Source organism: Labrus bergylta, chromosome 14, assembly GCF_963930695.1.
Source record: "Labrus bergylta chromosome 14, fLabBer1.1, whole genome shotgun sequence".
NCBI lineage: Eukaryota > Metazoa > Chordata > Actinopteri > Labriformes > Labridae > Labrus > Labrus bergylta.
The window spans coordinates 6,345,574-6,368,548 of NC_089208.1; the positions used below are offsets into that span (position 1 = coordinate 6,345,574).

At 37.9% G+C, this 22,975-nt stretch overlaps 3 protein-coding genes across 5 annotated transcripts; 2 read left to right on the forward strand and 1 right to left on the reverse strand.

Annotated features, from left to right (window-relative positions):
• The first annotated feature begins 75 nt into the window (after positions 1–75).
• On the forward strand, positions 76–7,582 carry grk1b (G protein-coupled receptor kinase 1 b). Of its 2 annotated transcripts, none has more exons than XM_065963372.1 (9): positions 76–427; positions 510–620; positions 2,095–2,801; positions 3,706–3,833; positions 4,410–4,567; positions 5,482–5,565; positions 5,700–5,824; positions 5,943–6,144; positions 6,420–7,582. In XM_065963372.1, the coding sequence occupies exons 3-9, from the start codon at positions 2,103–2,105 to the stop codon at positions 6,701–6,703; spliced, it is 1,680 nt and encodes a 559-aa protein (XP_065819444.1). In that variant the 5' UTR covers positions 76–427; positions 510–620; positions 2,095–2,102; the 3' UTR covers positions 6,704–7,582. The 2 variants fall into 2 exon arrangements, with proteins under 2 accessions (XP_065819444.1, XP_065819445.1); XM_065963373.1 differs by having other exon boundaries at positions 513–620.
• A 4,030-nt stretch (positions 7,583–11,612) lies between these two features.
• LOC109993264 (claudin-15) lies at positions 11,613–18,902 on the forward strand. 2 transcript variants are annotated; one of them, XM_020646168.3, is made up of 5 exons: positions 11,613–12,026; positions 16,896–17,060; positions 17,993–18,074; positions 18,178–18,288; positions 18,388–18,902. In XM_020646168.3, exons 1-5 carry the CDS (start codon positions 11,810–11,812, stop codon positions 18,485–18,487), a joined length of 675 nt encoding a protein of 224 aa, XP_020501824.2. In that variant the 5' UTR covers positions 11,613–11,809; the 3' UTR covers positions 18,488–18,902. The 2 variants fall into 2 exon arrangements, with proteins under 2 accessions (XP_020501824.2, XP_020501825.1); XM_020646169.3 differs by lacking the exon at positions 11,613–12,026 and adding an exon at positions 13,481–13,905.
• Positions 18,903–19,397: 495 nt separating this feature from the next.
• Positions 19,398–22,492, reverse strand: sat2b (spermidine/spermine N1-acetyltransferase family member 2b). Its single transcript, XM_020646170.3, has 6 exons — positions 22,273–22,492; positions 22,102–22,153; positions 20,963–21,046; positions 20,656–20,757; positions 20,487–20,527; positions 19,398–20,311 (listed from the first exon to the last, which is right to left on the reverse strand). The coding sequence occupies exons 1-6, from the start codon at positions 22,333–22,335 to the stop codon at positions 20,132–20,134; spliced, it is 522 nt and encodes a 173-aa protein (XP_020501826.1). The 5' UTR covers positions 22,336–22,492; the 3' UTR covers positions 19,398–20,131.
• Positions 22,493–22,975: the final 483 nt, after the last annotated feature.

Here is a 22,975-nt window from a genome sequence, read left to right on the forward strand (position 1 = left end):
GTGGTGATATGAAGTCAAAGTTTGGGCTTTGTATCTAACCTTCATTATTGCTGCTGATTAGATTCACAACTCAGTAAATTTGACATAAGCTGTCGAAAACTGAGACTTAGTGTCAAACGAAGAGAGACAAAGTTTGTAGTTTTTACTTGTGAAATGTGCTGTTCTTCAATTCAAACTTTTTCTTTTCTGTTAGAAAGCTGAGCAATGCTTTCAGAACTAGTGCACTGTTCCTCATCCGTAATCACACCTGCTGTTACACTAATAGCCTCTGCCCAGTTTGCTCCTTCCAATAACGTTAGGGTGTAATCCTCACCAGCTAATGAACAACCAAGTCGGATTTCAGGTGCAGGGTAAACCTCGACTTGATGCCCCAACCTTTCCAGCTCAGCAAGCTGCAGGGACGAGTAGGGAAACGGCAGAACAGCAAGCAAGTCTAAAATAAAGAACTGTTTTTTTTTCCCACAGACTGTCACAGCAAAGAGATGACTTATTTTTGTTCTGATTGACAGAAGAACAAGGAGCCAAGAAGGGAAGAAAACATTTATTGGATGCTACCCAATTGGATTTAATCTATTGTCTTGAAGTCCTCCGTTAAGTCACCGCTACAGCCGGAAAGAACAGTGAGTGCTGCTTTATCTATACTCATTAACGTGGCCGTAAAAAACTGTCTTTGTTAAATAAAACAACTGTGTATTGATGTGGCTATGACATTATTAAGAACATGTTTAATGTATTATGTTTTAAATTGCCTTAGTAACATCTGGTTTTTTTTCCAGTATGGCTCCTGTTCTTTTATTAAGAATGATATGAAATCAACCCTGACATTGTCTTAATTTGACCATAACCCCCTATTTTCTAGACTCCAACTGTATTACATTAGCTTCATTTCATAAGTGTGCACTGAAATCAACATGGACCAATAAACACTGTTATTTGTCATACAAAGGCTTGCTGAAGTATTCCTGCTGTTAGAACACTTAAAAAAAAGTAGCCTATAGAAATGTAGGTTAATTAACAAGAAGGTCAATCATCTCTTAGATGGCTCTAAATCTCTGGTATCAACAGTCAGCGTTAATTGGATTGAGGTGAGCACCAACAGTATCACTACATGTACCAGGTCAAGACGCTGCAGCTTATTCACATGAAATAGACACCCTGGCAGACTTAATACTGCCAACCAGTGCAGCATTAAGCTTTACGTTTCCTGTCCCATTTGGTTGCACGGAGATGTACTTCTCTGAGCGTTGTATGTATCTGTTGCACCAACTGTGTAGATATAATGTGGCGATATGGAGTCATGTTTAATCACAGCAGTTCCATTTGAAACAATCTTAAAAAAGCTATAAACTAAGCTTCTCTCTTCAGGTGTCTTCTCTGAAATGCCAGACATGCAGAGAATTTTGCAAAATGGAAGGAGTCAGTCAAAATCTGGCCAAGGAATAAACTGTTAAATACATATCCAAGCAAGGGAATTCCACATTTACACAAATTAAAGCTGAATGCAGACATGTAAGAAATAAAGAAACCAGGCTGAGGAAGTGAAAAAGGCTTTGACCTGCACCAACGTGACTTGTTCTTCTTTCCAAGCTTAAAGCTCCCCAAATCCCCAGCATTGCACGAGTGTGTGCACATTTAAGTGCACGCATCCTTTTTTTTTTAGGTCCCTGCTTTAGCATCTGTACCATAAGGCTCTCTTCAGAGAACCTTTGGCTTTTGAACAGCAGGAGGCAGCATATCACAACATTACTCCGTATCCAAGTTCATTATTTTCTTTCCTATCAGCAGGTCCTTTGAAAAAAGTCCTCAGGTTCTTAATGACTGAAGAATCTCCCTAAATAATCTTTAAAAACCAACTCATGATACCAAACACTAGAACAGAATAGACAGTGAGTGTGAAGGTAGTTCACATTGGTATGTTAAAGACCAGGGTAAGCTGATTAGTGGCCCTCTCGCTGTATCATAGAGAGGGAAGGAAGCAAGAAGTGGTAAATATTATTACAAACACATAGTGGCAATAATGTTGGGTCAAATGTTGGGTTCAGATTGTGAAGTGTCTATAATGTCCTTGCTGGTTTTGTGCGTCCAAAAACAAAGGTGCAGCCATGGACATCGGTGGTTTGGAGACAGTGGTGGCAAACTCTGCCTACGTTTCAGCCCGTGGGAGTGTGGATGGAGCTGCAGCAGCCTCCATGCGGGACAAGAAGATGCGTGCCAGGCTGAAACTCCCACACATTCGAGAGTGCGAGCATACTAAGACAACTGTAGACTCAGCCTTTGACAGCATGTGTGTAAGACAGCCCATTGGAAAGCGCCTCTTCCAACAGTTTCTGGATAGCGACGCAACCAATAAAAATGCTGGAGAGCTGTGGAGAGACATCGAAGATTACACTATATGCCAAGAGAAGGACAGAGTGCAGAAGGCCCAGAAAATTGTAAATAAATACTACGAGTCTGCTTCAAAGAATTTCTGCAGCTTCCTGGAGGAGAAGGCCATCAGTCGAGTAAAAGAAGACTACAAGAACGTCCGCGGAGACCTCTTCAAAGAGAGCGAGCAGCAGCTGCTCAAACATCTCGAGCAGAAAGCCTTAGATGGCTTTAAGAACAGCATGTACTTCCTGCGTTATGTTCAGTTCAAATGGCTGGAGAGCCAGCCTTTTGACGAGGAGTGGTTCATGGACTTCAGAGTCCTGGGTAAAGGAGGTTTTGGGGAAGTGTTTGCTTGTCAGGCTAAGGCAACAGGCAAAATGTACGCCAACAAGAAGCTGGAGAAAAAGAGGCTGAAGAAACGTAAAGGTTACCAGGTAAATACTGATATGTCATCTGTTGTCCCACCCAAAACCATTCATGTCAGAGTGACAAAAGAAAGGGAGCTTGTTCTACCAGCAATGATGAATTAAGAAAGAACTGTTGGGGCACCAGATAGCTTAACGGTTACAGTATGTCGTGCACCCCATTTATACCGCAACGACCGTGAGTCTGAATTCGACCTTGGCCCTTTTGCTGAATCTTACCCACTCTTTCCTCCCAACATTTCCTGACTCTCTTCAGCTTTCCTGTCCAAAAAGGCAAGGCAAAAATGGCCCATAAATATAACCAAAAAAAAGTGAAAGGACTGCCTGTGAGGGGCCATGATCCAGTGAGAGCAGCGGGTTTGTTCAACGGCTCAATGTAAAGAAGCTTGTGTCTCTCTTAAAGACCTCACAAAGCAGCTCAGAGCCAGACAGAGAGAGACAGTGCGCTCGGCTGAAGCCCACAGCCTTTAAAAGCATTAGTGGATTATGAAGTTTTAAAAGTGTTGCCTGCCATTAGAGCAGCATGTCACTTTTGTTCGAAGCTTAAAGCCTGGTGAACTGGGTAGGACTGTACATAAAGAAGTGTAAATACTACACAATCAAAGCAGTTATCTACAACAGCCAGAGTGTCACCGTTTGTTGTTACATGAAGAATTATCACCGACACTATGTACTTTACAACCCTCAAAAAGTGGGTCAAGCTAGACCTCTTTTTACAGTTGTACCTATAAATTGGTTTATATGCTGATATTATGATAAAATAGTCACTTAACTATACTCCTGTAATGTCAGTCACAAATTAAAGCTTACAATCTCAACAAATGACAGCAGAGAAAGTTCATAGAACCAACAGGAGGGTACATCATTGTTGCTGCTTGACTAATGATTTTTTAAAATGTTAATTTGTGTTTAGGGAGCAATCGTGGAGAAGCGCATCCTTGCTAAAGTTCACAGTCGCTTCATCGTATCCCTGGCTTACGCGTTCCAGACCAAGACTGACCTCTGTCTAGTAATGACCATCATGAATGGAGGAGACCTCAGGTGCTCAATATTTACATTAACACCAAATGCAGATTAACACTTAACACAAACTAGGGATGTAACGATACATTCAAATCACGATACGATACGCATCACGGTATGGGGTTTACAATAAGACTTTATCATGATTTTGTACGATTTTCAAATTTTCTGAAGACATCACAGTGAAATAACTTTAAGAAGCAATCTGTTGCTTTTAATTTAAAATATAGTAATGTACAGTTACTAATCGAATAATACATTTCTTCATTCTAAACCTCAAAATCTTCACGTGCTTCCACCATGTCTGTACAACTCTCTTCTTCAGCTGCTGATGTCAAATAAGAGAAGCTAAAGCAGTGCACTCTGCTGGTGAAAAAATGTATTGCAATATATGTTTTCGTCAAATTGATGTAACTGGATTGTATCAATTTCAATTACATCCCACACACACACATATAAGACACAATACACAATGGTTGTGACCAAACAAATGGTCTTCTGCTCCTCTCATTACTACTAATCAGCCTTAGGTCGATAAACCTCCCGGCTAATGTACAAAGAGGCCCAATAATACCCTCTCTGCATGCTTCACAGGTTTCATATGTATAACGTGGATGAAAAAAATCCTGGTTTTGACGAGAAGAGAGCATGTTTCTATACATCTCAGATCATCTGCGGACTGGAGCACCTACACCAGCACAGGATCGTCTACAGAGACCTGAAGCCAGAGAACGTACTGCTGGATGATGCAGGTGAGCGACTTTACTCTGCAGAGTTTACTTTGTTCCAACAGTCACCACAGCAATTGGAGACACTTCAAAATTTAACCAGCTCACTGGTTTAAACCGAGAAGATAGTTGACTGGAGCCATCATCACTCGAAAGCATCTAAAAATAAATAAATAAGAAGTAGAAAGAAATAAGATGGTGGAAGAATTTAGGCTATAAACTGAGACACCACAGGCCAGAGAGCATCTCCACCCACAAGGCCTCCATGACAGCGTCTTCCCAGCTGTAAGCCTCATAGCACAGGACATTAAGGTGGGAAGGAAAAATTACAACCCACACCTCACCTACTCAATGGACAGCTGACCACCTCAGAGTGCAATAACAATATGCAAAATGAACCCTAGTAAAAAAAACTGCAATTATAAAGGAGACCTGTGCCATAATCTCAGGTGCAATAATAGATGTACAGAACAGTACAAGAAAACATATTTTTCTGCAATTGTAGTGTCTTCCTTTATAGTTTAAAAAAAGTGTTTTTGTTTATATTGCTCGTTTATTTTTATACCTTTATACTTTTTATAGAGCTGACTCTAGGAGAGATTTACAATATTCCAATGTGTCCGCACTGTCCCGTACCTGTGCAAATGGCAATAACCACCTAATCTAATCTCTTACTAAGCTTTTATATAGAACATTAGGTGCAATTACAAAAGATCAGCAAAATAGCCGTATTTAGAGTGCAGCTGAAAAAAGGTGACAATCTTTCTTTGGCGTACTTTAATTACAGAAAAGATTTATTTACAGAATTTACAAGTGATTAAAAAAAATAAAGGGAAATTCACTCAGACCGCTGAGCTTGGTAGTTGATATCTACACAAGTTGGCTGTGTATTTTATGGCACATGCCACTGTTGTAATCAAAGATTTTTTTCCACTCAGGACACGTCCGTCTGTCTGATTTGGGTCTGGCAGTTGAACTCCCGCCAGGAAAAGACAAAACAAGTGGATATGCTGGAACTCCAGGTACTGAAAAGAATAAAATATCTGAAAATTACTTGAAACTAAACTAGATGAGAGAATTTACCATCAAGTTCAACAGAAACAGTACCAGCATGTCAGCTCTGGTTTTAAGAGGTCTATTGTGTGTGTCTATTTAGGTTTCATGGCTCCAGAGTTGCTGCAGAAGAAGGAATATGACTACTCAGTGGACTACTTCACACTTGGAGTGACACTGTTCGAGATGATTGCAGCCAAAGGGCCTTTTAGAGTGCGAGGAGAGAAGGTACTAAACATATGGGAAAAATAAATATCATGAAATCTCCTGTTTGCTCAAGTCAAGAGCAACTTCTTTGTTGCTGAATCATTCAGGCATAATGCTCCCTCTCTCTCGCTCTCTTCAGGTTGAGAATGAGGAAGTGGCTCGTAGGATCTTGAACGACCCAGCTCCATATACACCAGCCTTCAGCAAAGACTGCAAGGCTATCTGTGAAGGCCTGATGGATAAAGACCCGGCAAAACGCCTTGGGTTCAAGAACAATGACTGTGATGAGCTGAAGAATCAGCCCTTCTTCACTGAAATTAACTGGGGTCGTCTGGAAGCAGGTAGGCAGCCCAAGTAAAAGCTTTAAAATGCGAATGTTTAAAAGTCAAGACACTTCAATAAAAAACCTTTTAGTAGTTGTGGCTACAAAGTATTAGAATATGCTCTCATTGATTTTATCCCTTAATTACAACTAGAGAGAGGTTAAAGAGAAAAATGAAAGCCGTAAGAAACTCAAGATAACAGGAACTAAAAGGGAGGAAAATAGAAAATGAAATCATGAACCCTTTTTCAAAATGCCAAACTTCAATATTGTGTTCTTCTATTAAATTTAAAGGTATGCTCCCTCCACCGTTTGTCCCTGATCCCAAGATGGTCTACGCCAAAGATATTGACGACGTGGGCGCCTTCAGCACAATCAAAGGCGTGGTTCTGGATGACAAGGACACTGAATTCTTCGGTGAATTTTCTACCGGCAACGTCCCAATCCCCTGGCAGGAGGAGATGATCGAGACAGGTGTGTTTGGAGAGATGAATATCTGGGCAGAGAACGGCAAGCTGCCCAATGACCTTGACCCAAACTTTGTGGAATCCAAAGGTGGAGGATGTGTGCTCCTTTGAATAGCAGCAAATGGATAGAAGAAGGTCTATTGAGAATAAACACATTTAGATTTGGCGTGTGCTCATTTGCAGCCACTTACTTCTAATCTGTATAATCTGTTATTTGTACAATAATCTGCTATTATTGTAATGAATACTGTATGTGAATTTACATATTGATAAGAATACTAAACGCTCATGTCATAGTGTAGGACAGTTGTTCTCAACTGGTCGAGCCTCAGGACCCACCAGCTACTCAAATCGCGACCCAAATATCTTAGATTTTCCAATCAATCAGATTTATTTCAAGTAAAATTGTACAGTTTGGACTTCAGACAGAACAAAGAAAATGAATAAAACAAACTAGCGCTTCATAGACTTCTTGACAGCATTTTTCTTCCAGACACAAATTCGCTTTCCACTGAAAATAGCTCTGCGACCCAATTTTGGGTCCCGAACCACCAGTTGAGAACCACTGGTATAGGATATACCTATATTAGAGTGTGCACAATATGTAGTGTTACTGTTAAAGTGGCAGCTTGTTGAAAAGTTTACGTAGCTGATATATCATGCATGTAACAAACTGTAAATATGATTGTACTCATAATGACTGAAATCTAACTTTATATGCCAATTATTCTGTATAGCAATGACAGACTAATTCAGTCTATGTTATTTTGTAGAGCTCACGTGCGATGTATATGTTATATAAATTATTTGGACAGAAGAAAAGCTCCTCTCTGTAAATTGTATGCTAATTTCATTATATTTATTTATTTATTTAGTTCATTATTTGATACAAAAAGGTATCTAACTTATTAACAGGGCAAATATTGTATATAGAATAAATGAAAGCAATCAATAAAATCTTGCAAAGCAATAACATGTGTTGAGTTTCTAAACCTCTTTGTTAGTATAAAATCATGCTAATGCGGACGCCCTGTGCACAGCACGGTCGGTCCTTATATTTTTTGACAGGCGATGACAGGAAACATCATCTTGACAGCAAAGGACGAGATTCACCGCACACAAGAAGGCTTTTGATTCAATTAAAATTCTCAATCAAACAACGCAATTCACCTGCATGGCTTCATCGGGTTTCTGATACAAGACAACCGACAGGTGGACGCACTCCATCCAATCAGCAGCAGCAGAGTGCTTAGTTTCCATATAAGGTTGTGTTTCCATACCAGAAGTTCTTGTTCAGCCTTTATTAGTATATTTCTTTGACTGAAAGAACCTATACAAGCACTTCCTATACAAGATTTGCTCTGATATGTATATATTTTTTTTTTACATTGACATTGAAGATATATCAAAGGAATTTTGGATTAAATAAATAAAATTGTCAAAAACTAAAATTCACAGAACTATAAAGAGATAATTTTTCAGGCTTGTTAAGAAGCAAACTAAAAAGTTACAGCAGATATCAAAGTAAATTTAATCTTCTTCATTATGTAACTATGACCCCTTTGATCAACACCTTCAAATTGGGGCAATGTTTTAATTTGAAAGGTGAGCAAAGTTTCCACTGTGTCTATTTTTTTGTGTGTGTTGGACGCCGGCGCTGTTCCATCACATTTCTTTTTACATATAAGATAAACTACCTGTGATGATGCCAGTGAAAAGGACGGGGTATCACTGAACACTATATAGACGGTCACAGACAGACATCCTGAAGGACATGGAGCTTTCCAGGATAAAACCAAAATCCCTGTTACTTGAAATTACACTATCGTGGCGGACAAATAATCAACAGAGGTAACATACGCACAGTGGCTCCTACAGATGCATTACACCGGTTAAGCAACTACGTAATAAATGAATACAAGCTGACCCTTTATTTATCCCACAAAGGAGAAATTTACATTGTTACAGCAGCAAAGAGCAAGGACAGACAAAAAAATGCGCACACAGGACATAAAAACAGTGCACATGTTATTGCACCATGTACAGTAAGTTACAATAATTATTCCACATATGTATTAGATGATAGTATAACATAATACGTATTGCAATTATGATAATATTGCACAAGTGGTTGGAGTGAATTGTTTCCAGCTTGAGTGTGTGTTTTGGTGATCCACTGAGCCATATTTTTATTTTCTACTTGATTATTTGAAATACTTAAAGTTCTATTTATGAACACAAATGGTTAGGTAATTTTAAATTGACTTCTACAGCTCACTATGTGCATCTGTCTCCACTGTGCTGTGAAATAAAACTCATCTCAAACAGCCACTGAATTTGGACCTGAACAAAAAAAGAAATTCTACTACTGGTGTTCAACCAGGCGGCTGTGGCTCAGTCGGTAGAGTCGAGGGTTCGATCCCCAGCTGAGCAACATGTCTGATGTGTCCTTGGGCAAGACACTTAACCCTGAATTGCTCCCGCTGCTTCAGTGGCGGTGTATGAATGGGATTAGTTACTTCTGATGATACTACATAGCGATCACTACCATCAGTGTGTGAAAAGGTGTTAATGGGTGTGTGTGACAGGTGGTGTAAAAGTGCTTTGAGTAGTCAGAAGACTAGAAAAGTGCTATATAAGCTCAAGTCCATTTACCATTCAACCCACCAACCTTGAGCATAAGGACAACTGTCAACTTGATTTAGTGATGCTGAATATCAGCACAAGGCGGCTGTTCTCTTCTTTGTCTGAACATTTCACTGTATGTCTGTGAAATGTAATAAAGCCTGTCAGTGATTAACCTGGTGGTTAGAAACAACCCATTAGCTTGTGTTGAAGCTGTTGGTTGAAAGTAAATGTTGGTGGATGGTATAACAATGAATATGTTACTGTTACTGAGTGAAGCCTTTAGTGATATTAAAATGTTTGTCTAATGGACCCAGTCATTTGCCTTCAATCTTAAGGAAAACGTGAATCAACAATATCAACTCATAACTCTTCCTAAACAGCTTTCCATCAGCATATTTCCCTGCTGGATTAAACTAAAGTTGACTTTAGCAAGAGTAATCTTTAAAAGCTCCTCATTCGCAGATGATAGCAGCTGAGACCCCACCTACCAACTTTCAGCCTGATTACTTTGTCTATGTAACGAGTGCAAAAGAGAAAGACCTTTCTTTCAGACCCTTAACCTCAACCTGAAGTGTAAATGGACCAACTACACGGATCCATACCTGCCTCTGCCAAAGATCCACAGCCCCACATGATGCTAACCTCAAACAGCGTTCACCTGACCAGAAGCTGAACAAATGAAAATGTTTCTCTCTTGTGGCTTTTGGGCACTTCAAGCAAAAACCAGGGGGGACAAACAGTTTCTCTGAAAAATCTTTGGTTTGTAATAATAATAATATTGCATCCCCTCTAAAAAAAAAAAGACATTGGACCCCCGAATTCCCAAACATGACCGAACTATTTCCACAAATCCTTAGTCAACCTGAGGAGTGGTAATCGACCATACTTCTGCTTCTCTGTTCATTCACTAAATCACTTATGATGGCTCAGCTCTGACTTTGCCACATGACATATTTTTCCACTACATGTACATTTTAAACATATGAACGTTTTCAACTTCTTACAAGCAAGTTTTGGTTTTGCCATATATCTTGACCATTGACATGGAGCATCGAAGGCACAAGAGATGATCAAAATCTGAATTTCTCAAACTGAATGTGCCAATACTAAAGAACACTTCGACTTCAGATGATCTCCAACACTTCATATTTATACTACTAAAATATCTGCTTAACTAATTATGTTATCTACATGTTAAGAGGTGGAACTTTTCCACAAGCCTTTATTAAGGCAAGTTAGAGCCTCATGGCCCCTTCTGAAAAATCAAGGTTAGCTTTGACCTAAAGGACAAAAGGGAAAATTGTTGAACACAGAATTATGGCTCTATGTATTTCTTTGCCATATTTGGTTGTAATTATGGTGTAATTCTCTACTAATAAATCATGTTTGTATTTATACAGTTGTTAATTATGTATTTCCAGTTTCTTATTTCAAAGTAAGATGCTAAACAAAGTATGGTTTCCACAGTGAGCGCCTGTGGTGACCTTTCATTCTTTAACATCAGGCATTTGAATTTATTTTCTGAGTCAGGACTTCTAGAAGAACCCCTATAAATTTAAGCAGACTACTCTCTTTTGGTAATTTATTTTTCCCTTGTTATGTTGCTTCTCTGAGCATTAGCTTAAAGGCACCTTAGACCTTTTGTTGATTCTGCTTCTTCCTGTAAAACTTTAATTATTTATCTTGACTATATAATTATTATCGAAGGTTGACTCAAGTCAGGGAAGTTCTCTGCAGCTTGCATTTAAAATCTGTTCCCAGTCAAATTAAACTCAACTGAGTTCAATGATCAGCAGAGAAACCAATAATTGTAAATCACAGATTTTTCAGTTTTGCTGTCTATATCTGTGTTTGAGAGAAAAAGACAAAGCGCTGAAATCTTAGTCATAAAATCAATCTTACTGATTCATGGGACTATATTAAAGCAGTGACCTCATCGAAACTCAGTGAGATTACAGAGTACACAAATACTGACTGTTCAAATTTATACACCTGACACATTATTTAAACAGCTTTTACTGACAGCATGTTACTATACCCAGGCTTGAATCATATTCTAAATATAGTTTTGTGGATACCTGAACAAAGATTTTCTCCATTACATGATATGTTAAATTTTAAAACTCAACTTGGACAACCAAAGATATTTATTTATTTACCGACTAATATTATTTTATGGGTGAATAAGATTATATTCTCAACCAAAAGGTCTAAAAGAAAAAGGTCTCAAAAGGAACTTCTGTTTCATTTTAGGTGAACTTTCCCTTTAAGTAGGGAGGTCAATGCGGACAAAACAGAATAAATATTACAGCTTAGGGGGGAAGGGCAAGGAGATAAGATACATTTCTATGGTAATATGCCAGGCACGTGAAATGTCATTAATTTAAGGCGGACTATTAATGTAGCTACAGCCAATAAATCAATGTTCAAATTAGTCCAGGTTTGAGTGGACGAGAAAAAAAGTCCTGAGTCAGCTCTCACACTCCCATAATGTATATCAGATATATAGGGGTTGCGAACAGAGCTCCTCACAGAATATCTAGAATATCTATTTGTTTTGTTAGTTTCTATTAGACAACTACTTTCAAGATGCAAGAGATCATCGAGGTTGTAGCACTTTTCCTAGGTTTTTCAAGCTGGATATTGATTTTAGTATCACTGCAAGATCAGTATTGGAAAGAATCTTCCACAGAAGGCAGCGTGATTACCACTTCCACTATCTATGAGAACCTCTGGATGTCTTGTGCAAGTGATTCAACAGGGATCTATAACTGTCGAGACTTTCCATCCCTTTTTGCTCTCCCTGGTAAGTTAAAGTACAATTTACTTACGGTATTGTAAGATTATCATAAGATCACACATTCAAACAGAGTTAAAATTGGACAGATACCGCTCATAACAGATTGCTTGGTTGATAACAACTATATTTTACAAGATGAGTTATCTATATATTTTTTTCACGAGGCTTAAACTTTATGTAATGGCTGACTATGCATTTTCTAATCTTCAAAGTCAAAGGTAGAAAGCCTATCAGTCTTTGGTTGATTAAGGTATGTACTGTTTTTCCAACTAAATTATTATTATTATTCTTAAACTACATATTTATACAGAATCACAAAGCACCAAAGACAAAAATCAAGAAATCAGAAAAATACATCTGAACAAAAATGAAGATTATTATTCTTTGGCTGGTTAAGGCATGCACTTTTCCAAGAAACAAAGTTTCTACAAACAATGCATATAAACCACACATTCCTAATGCAATTCATAAAGCAATGCCTGGACCAATTCTTCAAATTTATTTTTTACTTTTATTCACCAGTGGACCAAGGTACAAACCAGTTTGTAAAACCTTCTAGGCAATAAATCTACCTATCATTTCTGTATTGTAATCTAAAAAAGCTGTAGCTGGTCCATACACTAGTACAGTTTGTGAACTTCTAACTTCTGTTTTTTTTAGGCTGTTTAAGAGATCAAATTTAAAAAAAATTCAGCTTTAAATTGTATCAATGGTAGTTATTTTAAGAGTAAACAGTCTCTTGTATGTATAAAATACTTCACAAACATTATAGGGGTTTAAGATTATCATTTGACAGGTACTCCTTTTTCCATGGTACCTTTACTGTTTGTTATTTTCAACACAAACTATCTTAATTTTGGTCATGGTATCTTGTAAGCAGTTAAGTCAAGATTTTCCCAGGAGAGCTTCATTGTTGGGTCGTGTTCTCTCTAAAAACATGCATTAATCCAGCATAAAACCATTCTAATCAGAGGTGTTCATTAGGTAAACGTTGAGTCAAAATGGTACAAACTGTTTTGTACCATTTTGGAATAGAGTAAGATGATTTTGGATTAGTTGAAAAAAGATATTTAATTACCATGACGATAAAGGCCTATTAGTGAACATTATATTTGTTAAACCCAATTAAGACAAGTATTTTAGGCCAAGCAAACAGGATTATCAGAGGGACCACAGAACTGGTCCTCAGAGGATCAACCATGCTCCCTCAACCCCCAACACCAAAAAAGTCCTCCCATCTTCCTTCAGACTCAGGGTCAAGTGAGGAGCCAAAACCTGACTCCAATCCCATTAATAATGTTTTCATATTATTGACACAGTGTTCAAAGCAAATGTCAAAAGGTGACAAATGGCTTAAGTCTATAGACGTTGGACTTCGCTGCTCTGTTTTCTCTTAAGGTGGGTAAACATTTGGAGACTTTGAATAGGTTCAATAGAGTTGGGAATAAAAGGGGAAATCACGAGTGGGCTATTTGGAATTAATCATTGATTTGTAGTTTTCGCCAGCATCTTAGCTCATGGGTTGGTAGGAACTGTTCTGGCACACTGAGGCTGTAGGACGACCAAATCCACACGTTTGTGAAGATAGATAACTCGGATTGTCAAATTTTTTTAGAAAGTCTTTTTCTCTTTGGATAACTTGACGGGGTTGGTCAGAAACAAGAAAATATGAATGCGATAGTAGAAGTTGTGGCTTTCTTCTTTGGGTTTCTGGCCTGGCTGATGGTTGGTGTTGCTCTTCCAAATCGATACTGGAAGGTCTCCTCAGTGGATGGTAACGTTATCACCACATCAACCATCTATGAAAACCTATGGATGTCCTGTGCTACTGACTCGACGGGGGTTCACAACTGCAGGGATTTTCCATCTTTGCTCGCACTTAATGGTATGTTGCCAACACAGATTTAGTTGTTTATTACATCTTATCAATCTCAATTGCGTTTTAACCCACACAAGGAAACAAGCTTGAAAAAATGTAATTTCGAAAACAAGAACAATTTTTCTCCTTGAAAAACTTATTTAAAAAAAAAAACCATACAATACATTTTAATAAGGGTACTACCTAAGCCCAAAATATAAAATCTATTTATGAATTTTAACAAAATTCAAACCTCAAGGGTTGGATAAATAGATGTATGCTTTTGTTTTCTTGATATAGGTGGCGCCTTGGTGTAGCAATAAAAGCTATCAGTATCTCTTACTGTAGCTGCTATAATCAGTAGTGAAAAGGAGTAATATAAGATATGAGAGGGCGAAAGAGGACAAGCAAGAACCATAAAAAAAAAACCCGGACAAAAATAATGTATTGAGGAAATCTAAGAACAATAGAATACACTCAATTCCTATTATTCCACCCTAACAACTACATAAACTCTCTTCTTAACCCTATAATACACATGTGATTGGATCCGACCCTCTCCCATAAGGGGGTCAGAAATTACCCCTACTAGAATCAATGTGTTTATATGCATTTTTTGTCATTCTGGTTAATAATATTCACTTGTGTTGTATTCAGTAACATATTTTGGTCAACACCATGTTATTTCATTAAAGAATTATTTTGTATTTTGTGTGTGAGGAAAAACCAAAAGAAGGAAGGTGAATGTCTTTGATTGACAAGCAAACGTTTTGATGTTAAATAATTTAAAGTATTTTTATTTAATAGGGACGATGCAGTTTAACATTTTTTTCAGTACAAAACCTGACAGTGATGTGCTGCATAGCGAGTTTATAGCTAGTGCTTATTTCCAACTCTTGTCACTAGTAGGGCCTTTGTATATATAAATAAAGGCACAATGACACACACACACACACACACACACACACACACACACACACACACACACACACACACAACAAATACAGTTATCTTAGCTAGCTTAGTTAGCTAACTCTTGAATAAACCATAAAGGATAACAGATATTTATTTACACAATGAATGTATGACATGCACACACACACACACACACACACACACACACACACACACACACACACACACACACACACACACACACACACACTTCATACAGTATTATCAGCTTATATTAGCTATAGCTTAGTTAGTTAGATAGTGCAGGCTAACTCAATGATAAGCTAGTTTGTTGATACATGTTTACAAATACTTTTGTTCACAATGACTGTTGATACACACACACACACACACACACACATCAATGTTGTAATATTGAATTAGATCAATTTGATGACTTTCTGAGGTAAAAATGGAGAGAATCCTGATATGTATCAGACCTTGCAGTGTACGGTGATGGTGGGTGACACTTTTAGAAATATGTCCCTGTGATAGCCACAGTTGATAAGGGTTACCATGATATTCCAAAGGAAATGCATGCAGATCATTTTTGACCCACTTATGGAAGCTTGGACTGGTAATACAAAAACGACATGTAAAATGTATGAAAGATAGGTTAATTATTAAGATGACAACAGAAACATTTTTCCCCGGAATACTTGGAATATGATAGCAACTTTTAATTACAAAGATATTGCACAAAAACAACCTCCCCGGGTCATTGTTTACCCACTTATACATCTAGGGGGTTACGTATTACTTGTTATGTATTAATGTAAACATTTACCAAGATGATAAGACTGTGTCTGCAAAGTCATAAAAAAAATAAAGCTGGATGCCCAGCCCTGGTCTAAAGCCCTGTGGAAAATCTTTTGTAAAGCCCATTAGTCATGAAGGACGAAATCAGACAGTTGGACAGATCAGTGCAGGGAGCAGATTTATATCTTTAAAGGCTTTATATGCGATTTTTCAAACTTAAATATAATATAAATCAAGTATATCTCTGTATACTAATAACTTTATTAAGGCAAAATAACTCTGTGAGTAATGACTGTCTACAATGGGTGTAACACCCGAGTCCCACTGTCTGTGATGTTTCCGAGTCATATCTTCAGTTTGTTTACATCGCCAGGACGGCGGCTGACTCCTCCCCTCGTGTATAAAAGTTGTTTAATTGAGGGACTAGAGAAAAGAAGAATAACATACTGTACTCACTGCTTAACTGTGTTTCTAGATCACGCTCATTTCAGGTAAATTTACATGCAGTGTGAAGATACCAGCATAATAAAGATCGCTAGCATTAGCATGCTAACACAACAATGCAGCGCGAGTTGTTTTGGTTTCATGCTGGTGCTCAAAGGCGACACCTGCTGGATCAAAAAATCGTATATAAAGCCTTTAAGGCACACTTTTCACCGAAGCTAAGAAATTACGTTAAAAAAATGACAATGTTTCTGTTTGAGAATCCAAATGCTTGGATGGATTGAATAAAAAGTATTTTCAATTTCGTATTGCTGCTAAAGCTGTATTTTAAATCCAGAACTTTAATTTATGTGACAAGGGGATAGACAAACATGGATCACAGACTCAGGCAGACCAGAATACAATATATAAAACATCAGAACATCAAGTGACAGAAAAGATTTGTTCAGCCACAGTCATCTATGCAGTTCTAAGGGACATTAATCATGGTCTAGGCCGTACCATTATAATATTTACAAAGACTCAACATGAATCCACCCTGAGCAAAGCACTAAGCAACAATTAGCAAAGTAACCGTGGCAAGGAAAAACTGCCTTTAAACAGGAAGTAACCTCGAGCAGAACCCGACTTTTGTCGAACAGCAATCTGCCAAAACTGTGTTGGGCTTGGAAGGTGGGATAGCGAAAGATGCAGAAAGAAATAGATGGATAAAGACAAAACAACAACAATGAACAAAACAGATCTATAGTTACAAAACCAGTAATAATTGTAAAAATATGAGTTGTATTAGCATAAAATATGTACGTGTCTATGGACCACATGCAATGATAAACGTATTGCTTCTTTTTGTCTTCCCACAGGTTACATTCAAGCCTCTCGGGCACTCATGATCGCCGCCATTGTGTTTGGGACGTTTGGTCTTGTGGCAACTCTCATAGGAATGCAATGCTCAAAAATAGGAGGAGAAAACTACATCCTGAAGGGGAGGATAGCTGCAATTGGTGGAGTGTTCTTCCTTTTACAAGGTAAAGACTTGGGGATAGATTTAAAGGTAATGTTATGAAAAATGCATGAAAATATTGGGCTAGAAGTCACTTCCAAGTCCCTATGTGTAACTCTTTGGAAAGGATCAACAAATCTGACATTTTTTAAATATATTCTCTCCATTGTTTTCAATGAGACATACAGTACGTGAAACTCATTTAAGACAAAGAGTCAAACCTCATCTAAAAACAAAACTCATGAGTGAAGACACGGGAGTACACTTGTAATAAAGCATGAAAAACAAGTTTAAGACATCTTAGTTTGACGCTAACGGCAGACAGCTCAAAATAAAGCAATCCTCCATATAAACGTTTTCATACAAAATCTGATTTATTTTAGAGTAAAAAAGAACATGAAATCATTAGAATATAAGCTGAAACATCACAGATCTCACAGAGGGACCTCGGTTTTCATTGGGCATTAACATATTTACAAGTGGTTCACCAGTTCAAAAGGTTATCATTACTCTAACAATTCTCCTGACGCACAAAAGCATGGCATTACTGAAGTTATTTGAATTGGTTCACACTATTTACAACAGTGAATGATTACCAAAGTACTTAGTTCTGTTGAAAAGACTCTTACTGCTTTATCTATTAAACTTTATTTGGATAGTGGCAGCATCTATCATGAAATGACAATAGGAGCGTGTAGAGTGGTCATAAAGAAGCTGATTCATGCAGTTGTTGGCGGGTGCCTTTGCTTCATGTCTGACTCCGAAATTATTCTATAATATTGCATGAAAATCACTGGTGGAAATTGGATCTACATTTCTATACTTTACTCTCCACACACTGTTCAAACTCTGAAAAGTTTCTGACTCCGTCCATTTGATCTTAGCTTGTAACAGTGTACATTGGGACCATTGAGAAAACACTTAAGGTCTTAAGTACACAATGTTTTTCTGTTCTAGGGATTTGCACCATGATTGCTGTGTCCTGGTATGCAGCCAACATCACACAGCAGTTCTTTGACCAGTTTTATCCAGGGACAAAGTAAGTCAATATATTCTGTGTCAGCACTCAGTCATAAGCTGAAATAACTCATGCTGTTATTTTAAAGATGACACATTGAAACACCTGTGTTACTGTATCACAGGTATGAGATTGGAGAGGGCTTGTACATTGGCTGGTGTTCAGCCACACTCGCCCTCTGTGGAGGTTCCTGTCTGATGTGTTCGTGCAGATTCAAATCTGACAATGAAAAAGTGTGAGTATCCTTTGCTAAAACGCTTAATAGCAGTTCAGTGAGTACAATGGTAGAGGTGCATGCTCTCTAAATGTATGCACTTTCATTTCTTTGTTTTAGGCCATACCAATACCAGCCAACTTCCAGAGGACATGCGCCGTCAGCCGTGGCAGCATCTCAGTCAGCCCCAAGCTATTATGGGAGAAACGCTTATGTCTGAGAGGCGACTGTGTCAGAAGAAAAGCCTGCTGCGTTGAAGTCAATTGAACAGATTGAGAGAAAATGAGCAATGATAGTATTCTAAATGCATCATGTGAGGGCAGCATTAACGATGTAGAACAGGCCCATGATCACTGTAACGTTTTTTAACAGCAGGAAACTTGATATACTGATATATAACTTTGATATACTGGTTTCATACGTTCTCAAACTTTAGTGATGCCTGTGAGTTTTTGATATGGTCTACTTTATAGCTAAACAAAACAAACTGCAACATTTTTACGTTCAAAGTGGCTACGACTCAGAATGAGTCTGAGTTATATAATGGATATATGCATATACATACTCATATTATATGTAGAATATGGTGGGAATTTTGATAAAGGACTAATTCTATAACTTTTTTATATCCAAACTTTCAAAATGTTTCTTATGCACTATTTTAACTTATTTTACTTTATCCAGGAATAGGACTACATTGCACTCGACATTCTCTAATGCTTAGATGACCTTAAACTCTTTTACGACTGTTCTTATGTTTATGTTCCAAAGTGTACATAACAAAAGTACATAGTGTTGTGATTGTCATGTGCCCTTGGTTGAGTAAGATGTGTGTTGCATACCTTTTGTAAAGGCACTCCTTGAGGCTATGCTACATGTAGAATAATCCTGACACCTGTAGTGTAAATAACCATTGAGTGTCCATAAAGGTTAGAAGCTAAAAAATCTATCCTAAAAATTTCCGCAAAGAACCTGATATATAAATTGGCTTACATTATATAAACAAGAGGTATTTAATATTGTGCTGTTGTTTCTATATCAAGGAGAATATTCTGAATCTGTGACTTTTGGGTGCAGAAAACTTGATGGTCTCTGTTTAAACAATGTAAAAAAGAAAAGACAAAAAGCTGTTGTATGTTTTGTGTGTTTTAATGCCTTTTGACACATGTATACTCATTGTAAATTGTTATATGGTCTCTTCTGGGTGATGTGCTTCAGTAGATTTTTGTTTGTTATTATACTCAATAAACATTATGACCAGTACCTGACTGCACTAAATGATGGGAATGTTAATGAGAGATATAGACAGATATATACACAGGGCTGGATGTTTTTTATGCATTTAGTGAAAAAGGATTTGATGTCAACAAATGGACAAATTTAAAGAAAATGCATCTATACAAACCATCAAAAGTTGCCTTGACCGTACTTCATCTCATGTAGACGGTTTTTCAGCATCAGGAAGAACGGGTACAAAAACTACGAGCATAAAGTCTGTTGGTTCAATACGCCACCTACTGGAGTGACATGGTATCACATCCTGGCTTTGATTTACTAAAAGAAATCACTGTGCTGCTGGAAACCTGGACTTAACATTTCATACAGTGTCACTAGATCCTTCAAAAGTGAAAAGGACCTCAGAGCTGGACTGATAATAAGCAAATGTTGATCTTTTTATTATTATTATTATTATATTTTTTGGGGGGGGGGGGATTGTAAAGAAAATTCTGTCTGCAAACAGATTTGTAAATTTTAACTCTGCACTGAACTGCAACCATGATAGACATGGCTGTGAAGCTTATTTTGGCCGAGCCTTACAAAAGATAAAAAAAAACATATATACCAGTCACATTTGTTTCATATTTCAATCTTTTGGTGCTTCATTTGCTAAATGGTCCAGGTTTTGGTTATCAAATCGTATGAAGTGCCAGCCTTCACTGTCAGTGAGATCCAGAGCTCCTTTAGCAGCGTAGAAGTCCCGAGCAGGAGTATTCCAGTCCAACACCGACAACTGCAGCCGCACACACTGCTTCTTTTTCCCCACCTGAACAGAAAGAGAGCCTCTTCTGCTTATCATGCTGCATCATCGTCACACAGCAAAGTGTACGTCAAACAGATATCCACAAAGAAGTGATCTTTAGAAAAAGTCACAATTTTATCACACAACCAAACTTTCCTATAATAATACTGTCAACGACCAGAAAAAAAAACCTTCTAACCTCTGCCACTTTGCTCAGTAAACCCTTGCCGATCCCATTTCCTGTAAGGAAAATGATTAAAAAAAAAAAAAGTAAGATCAAGATTTGTTTAATGAAATGATGAACCATGCAGCTCCCCAATACATTTTTCCCCAATGCTTTCTTGACCTAACTTCAAGGCAAATGTTACCTCTGAATTCTGGCATCACGTACAAGTCCTCCAAATATACTGACCGTCCCTTCCAAGTACTGTAGGTGTAAAAGTAAAGAGCGTATCCGACCACTGTGAATCCTAAAGGGGAAAAAGTCAAATGCATTTCAAACGAGGAAAGAAAGAACATCTGAAATATTGAAATTAATGCAAAATACAGTGGAATAAGTTGGCATCTCTCAACAGCAAAGATACAGGACTTTTGTTTTCTGGGTATGATGCAGACAAGTTCACGGCGGGCTGACAACCATTACAACAACAGAGAAAACCTCGATCAACTCCTTACCTTCTTTAGATTTATTCTCCTCAGGCACTTCTGCAACAAGACACTCAAAGAAGGGATTCTGGCAGAAACCATCACGCTCCAGTTCTTGAGTCAAGCAAAAACACATAATTTACCGTTTTTATCTTTTCACTGAAAGTCATATGTGTTCGTACATACTTTAATTTACAACTTAACGCCCCAGCACATGGTGACGATGCTACAAAATATGCCTTCATGCAACCAACATGTAAAGGAATAACATCGCTCCAGCTGTGGATACAATCTATCTACTCTCCATTTTAAAAACAAATGAAAAGCTCTTATGCTGAAGGTTTCAGGTGAACTAGTCCTTAAGTTGAATATACTTGCTGCCTTTCCTACCTTTTAATAGTCATGTCCTGAATGTGCCAAATCCGTATCTGCTTGCAGTCTCCTTCTTTTCCTCTCTATTGGGTGCATCGCTTCCCCTTCATGGTACGTATCCTCCACATGTTGATTTGACGCATTATCTTCAGTTAGCAGAAATGTGCTCAGGACGAAGCACAACACGATACACAAACTATTCCAGCCTGATAGTTTAAATATTGCCCAACAACACAGCTAGTGGTAAAAATACCAGGATGTACCTTTAAAAGGACAGGAGTAGTATTGCAAATATTCCAGCAGACTTTGTTCAGTCTTGTTCAACCATTTAGCAATCTATGATACACCTCAAAGAGAGGGTTTGTATCAGGAGAAAATCAAGAAAATCCTGCCCACACATATGACCAGGTTTTGGTGAAGTTCTCCATTAACCTGTTTTTAAATATGTCTAGTTACTAAGTGTTTCTGAGCTTATTCTTTAACTGATGTCACACTGCACTTTGCAGGCTTCAGATACAAAAATGCAAATCCAGGACCAATCAGTTGCATATTTACTTAATGGCATGGCTTCTTGGGAAACTCCCAATAAAACACTGACATCTTTAATGTGCTATTTAAAGTTTTATCTGGGCTTAAAAATGCTAAAAAAATAATAATTTAAGCGTGTTGTCTGGTTAAACAATGGATGCATTTATGGCTGAGATACTGGCTAAATAATCCTTTTCAATATCTGACCTCATAATACTTTTAATCAAACTTATTTGAAGTCAGGGTCAGGGAAATAAGAGCAGATTTACCTTCATGAGATATCTTCACCTGGTCAGGCATTTTTTCAAAGACTGCCAACTCCTGCGAAAAAGAGGGAGTTCTTATTTGTTATTACAATCATTACAGCAAAGCATGCATGATTCAGAACAGCTTTAAGAGAGGAGCATGCTCAGTTACAACAACCCGGGTCTGTCACTCACCAAGATCATTCTTGATATTTCTTTGCAGTCTTCTTTCGTCGCGGCCCGTATTTTAAAATTCATGTCTGCGGAAACGACAGAAACAGCTTCTCATATACTGAAAGTAACTCTTAACTCTGTCTTGTTCTTCTGAACTGAAGGGTGGTCAAATAAAAGTAAAGTGTAACCGCGTTGGACACCGCAAACACACAGGAAAAGGTTCAGGTGTTCTGGCGAAAAGTGCTACCTATTGCAGTTGCTATTGAGGGGGGGGGGGGCTCTACGCATGCGCAGCGTCACTGCAACCTTCTCCTAACATCCAAAATAAAGGTTTGTTACTCATTGCTTCCCATTGTCAGACAATGACTAAGTTCAGGTTTGATAGAAAGTGCTTACGGGGAGCATTTCTGGATAGTGGATTTGCTCCTCTAAACGTTTCGCGCCATGGAAGTATTTTTTTTTTACAAGGCAGCAGAACTCCCCGTAACACCGGTGCTGCAATGTCGCCTTCAAAATAAAATATTTGATTTTAATTATCGCTCATGAAATGTTTTTCTGTTTATAACACATCAACCAAATCCGATTGCAAATACATTTACTAAATATCTTTTGATTTCAGATATAAAAAAAGAAGTTACTGTGTAATCCCCGCGAAATGTTAGTTTCTTAATGTGATGTAATGAGACAGTGAGAGTTGTAGTTAACCCCTATCATTTGAAAATCA

Bases quoted from the DNA above. Each gene is read 5' to 3' on its own strand.
- grk1b (XM_065963372.1), top strand. From the start codon at position 2,103: ATGGACATCGGTGGTTTGGAGACAGTGGTGGCAAACTCTGCCTACGTT. The intron at 5,566-5,699 runs GTACTGAAAAGA...GTGTCTATTTAG, and splicing joins TGGATATGCTGGAACTCCAG to GTTTCATGGCTCCAGAGTTG. The intron at 5,825-5,942 runs GTACTAAACATA...CGCTCTCTTCAG, and splicing joins TTAGAGTGCGAGGAGAGAAG to GTTGAGAATGAGGAAGTGGC.
- LOC109993264 (XM_020646168.3), top strand. From the start codon at position 11,810: ATGCAAGAGATCATCGAGGTTGTAGCACTTTTCCTAGGTTTTTCAAGC. The intron at 17,061-17,992 runs GTAAAGACTTGG...TTTCTGTTCTAG, and splicing joins AGTGTTCTTCCTTTTACAAG to GGATTTGCACCATGATTGCT. The intron at 18,289-18,387 runs GTGAGTATCCTT...TCTTTGTTTTAG, and splicing joins AAATCTGACAATGAAAAAGT to GCCATACCAATACCAGCCAA.
- sat2b (XM_020646170.3), bottom strand. From the start codon at position 22,335: ATGAATTTTAAAATACGGGCCGCGACGAAAGAAGACTGCAAAGAAATA. The intron at 22,154-22,272 runs GTGAGTGACAGA...TCTTTTTCGCAG, and splicing joins AAATATCAAGAATGATCTTG to GAGTTGGCAGTCTTTGAAAA. The intron at 20,528-20,655 runs GTAACATTTGCC...TTTTCCTTACAG, and splicing joins CGTGATGCCAGAATTCAGAG to GAAATGGGATCGGCAAGGGT.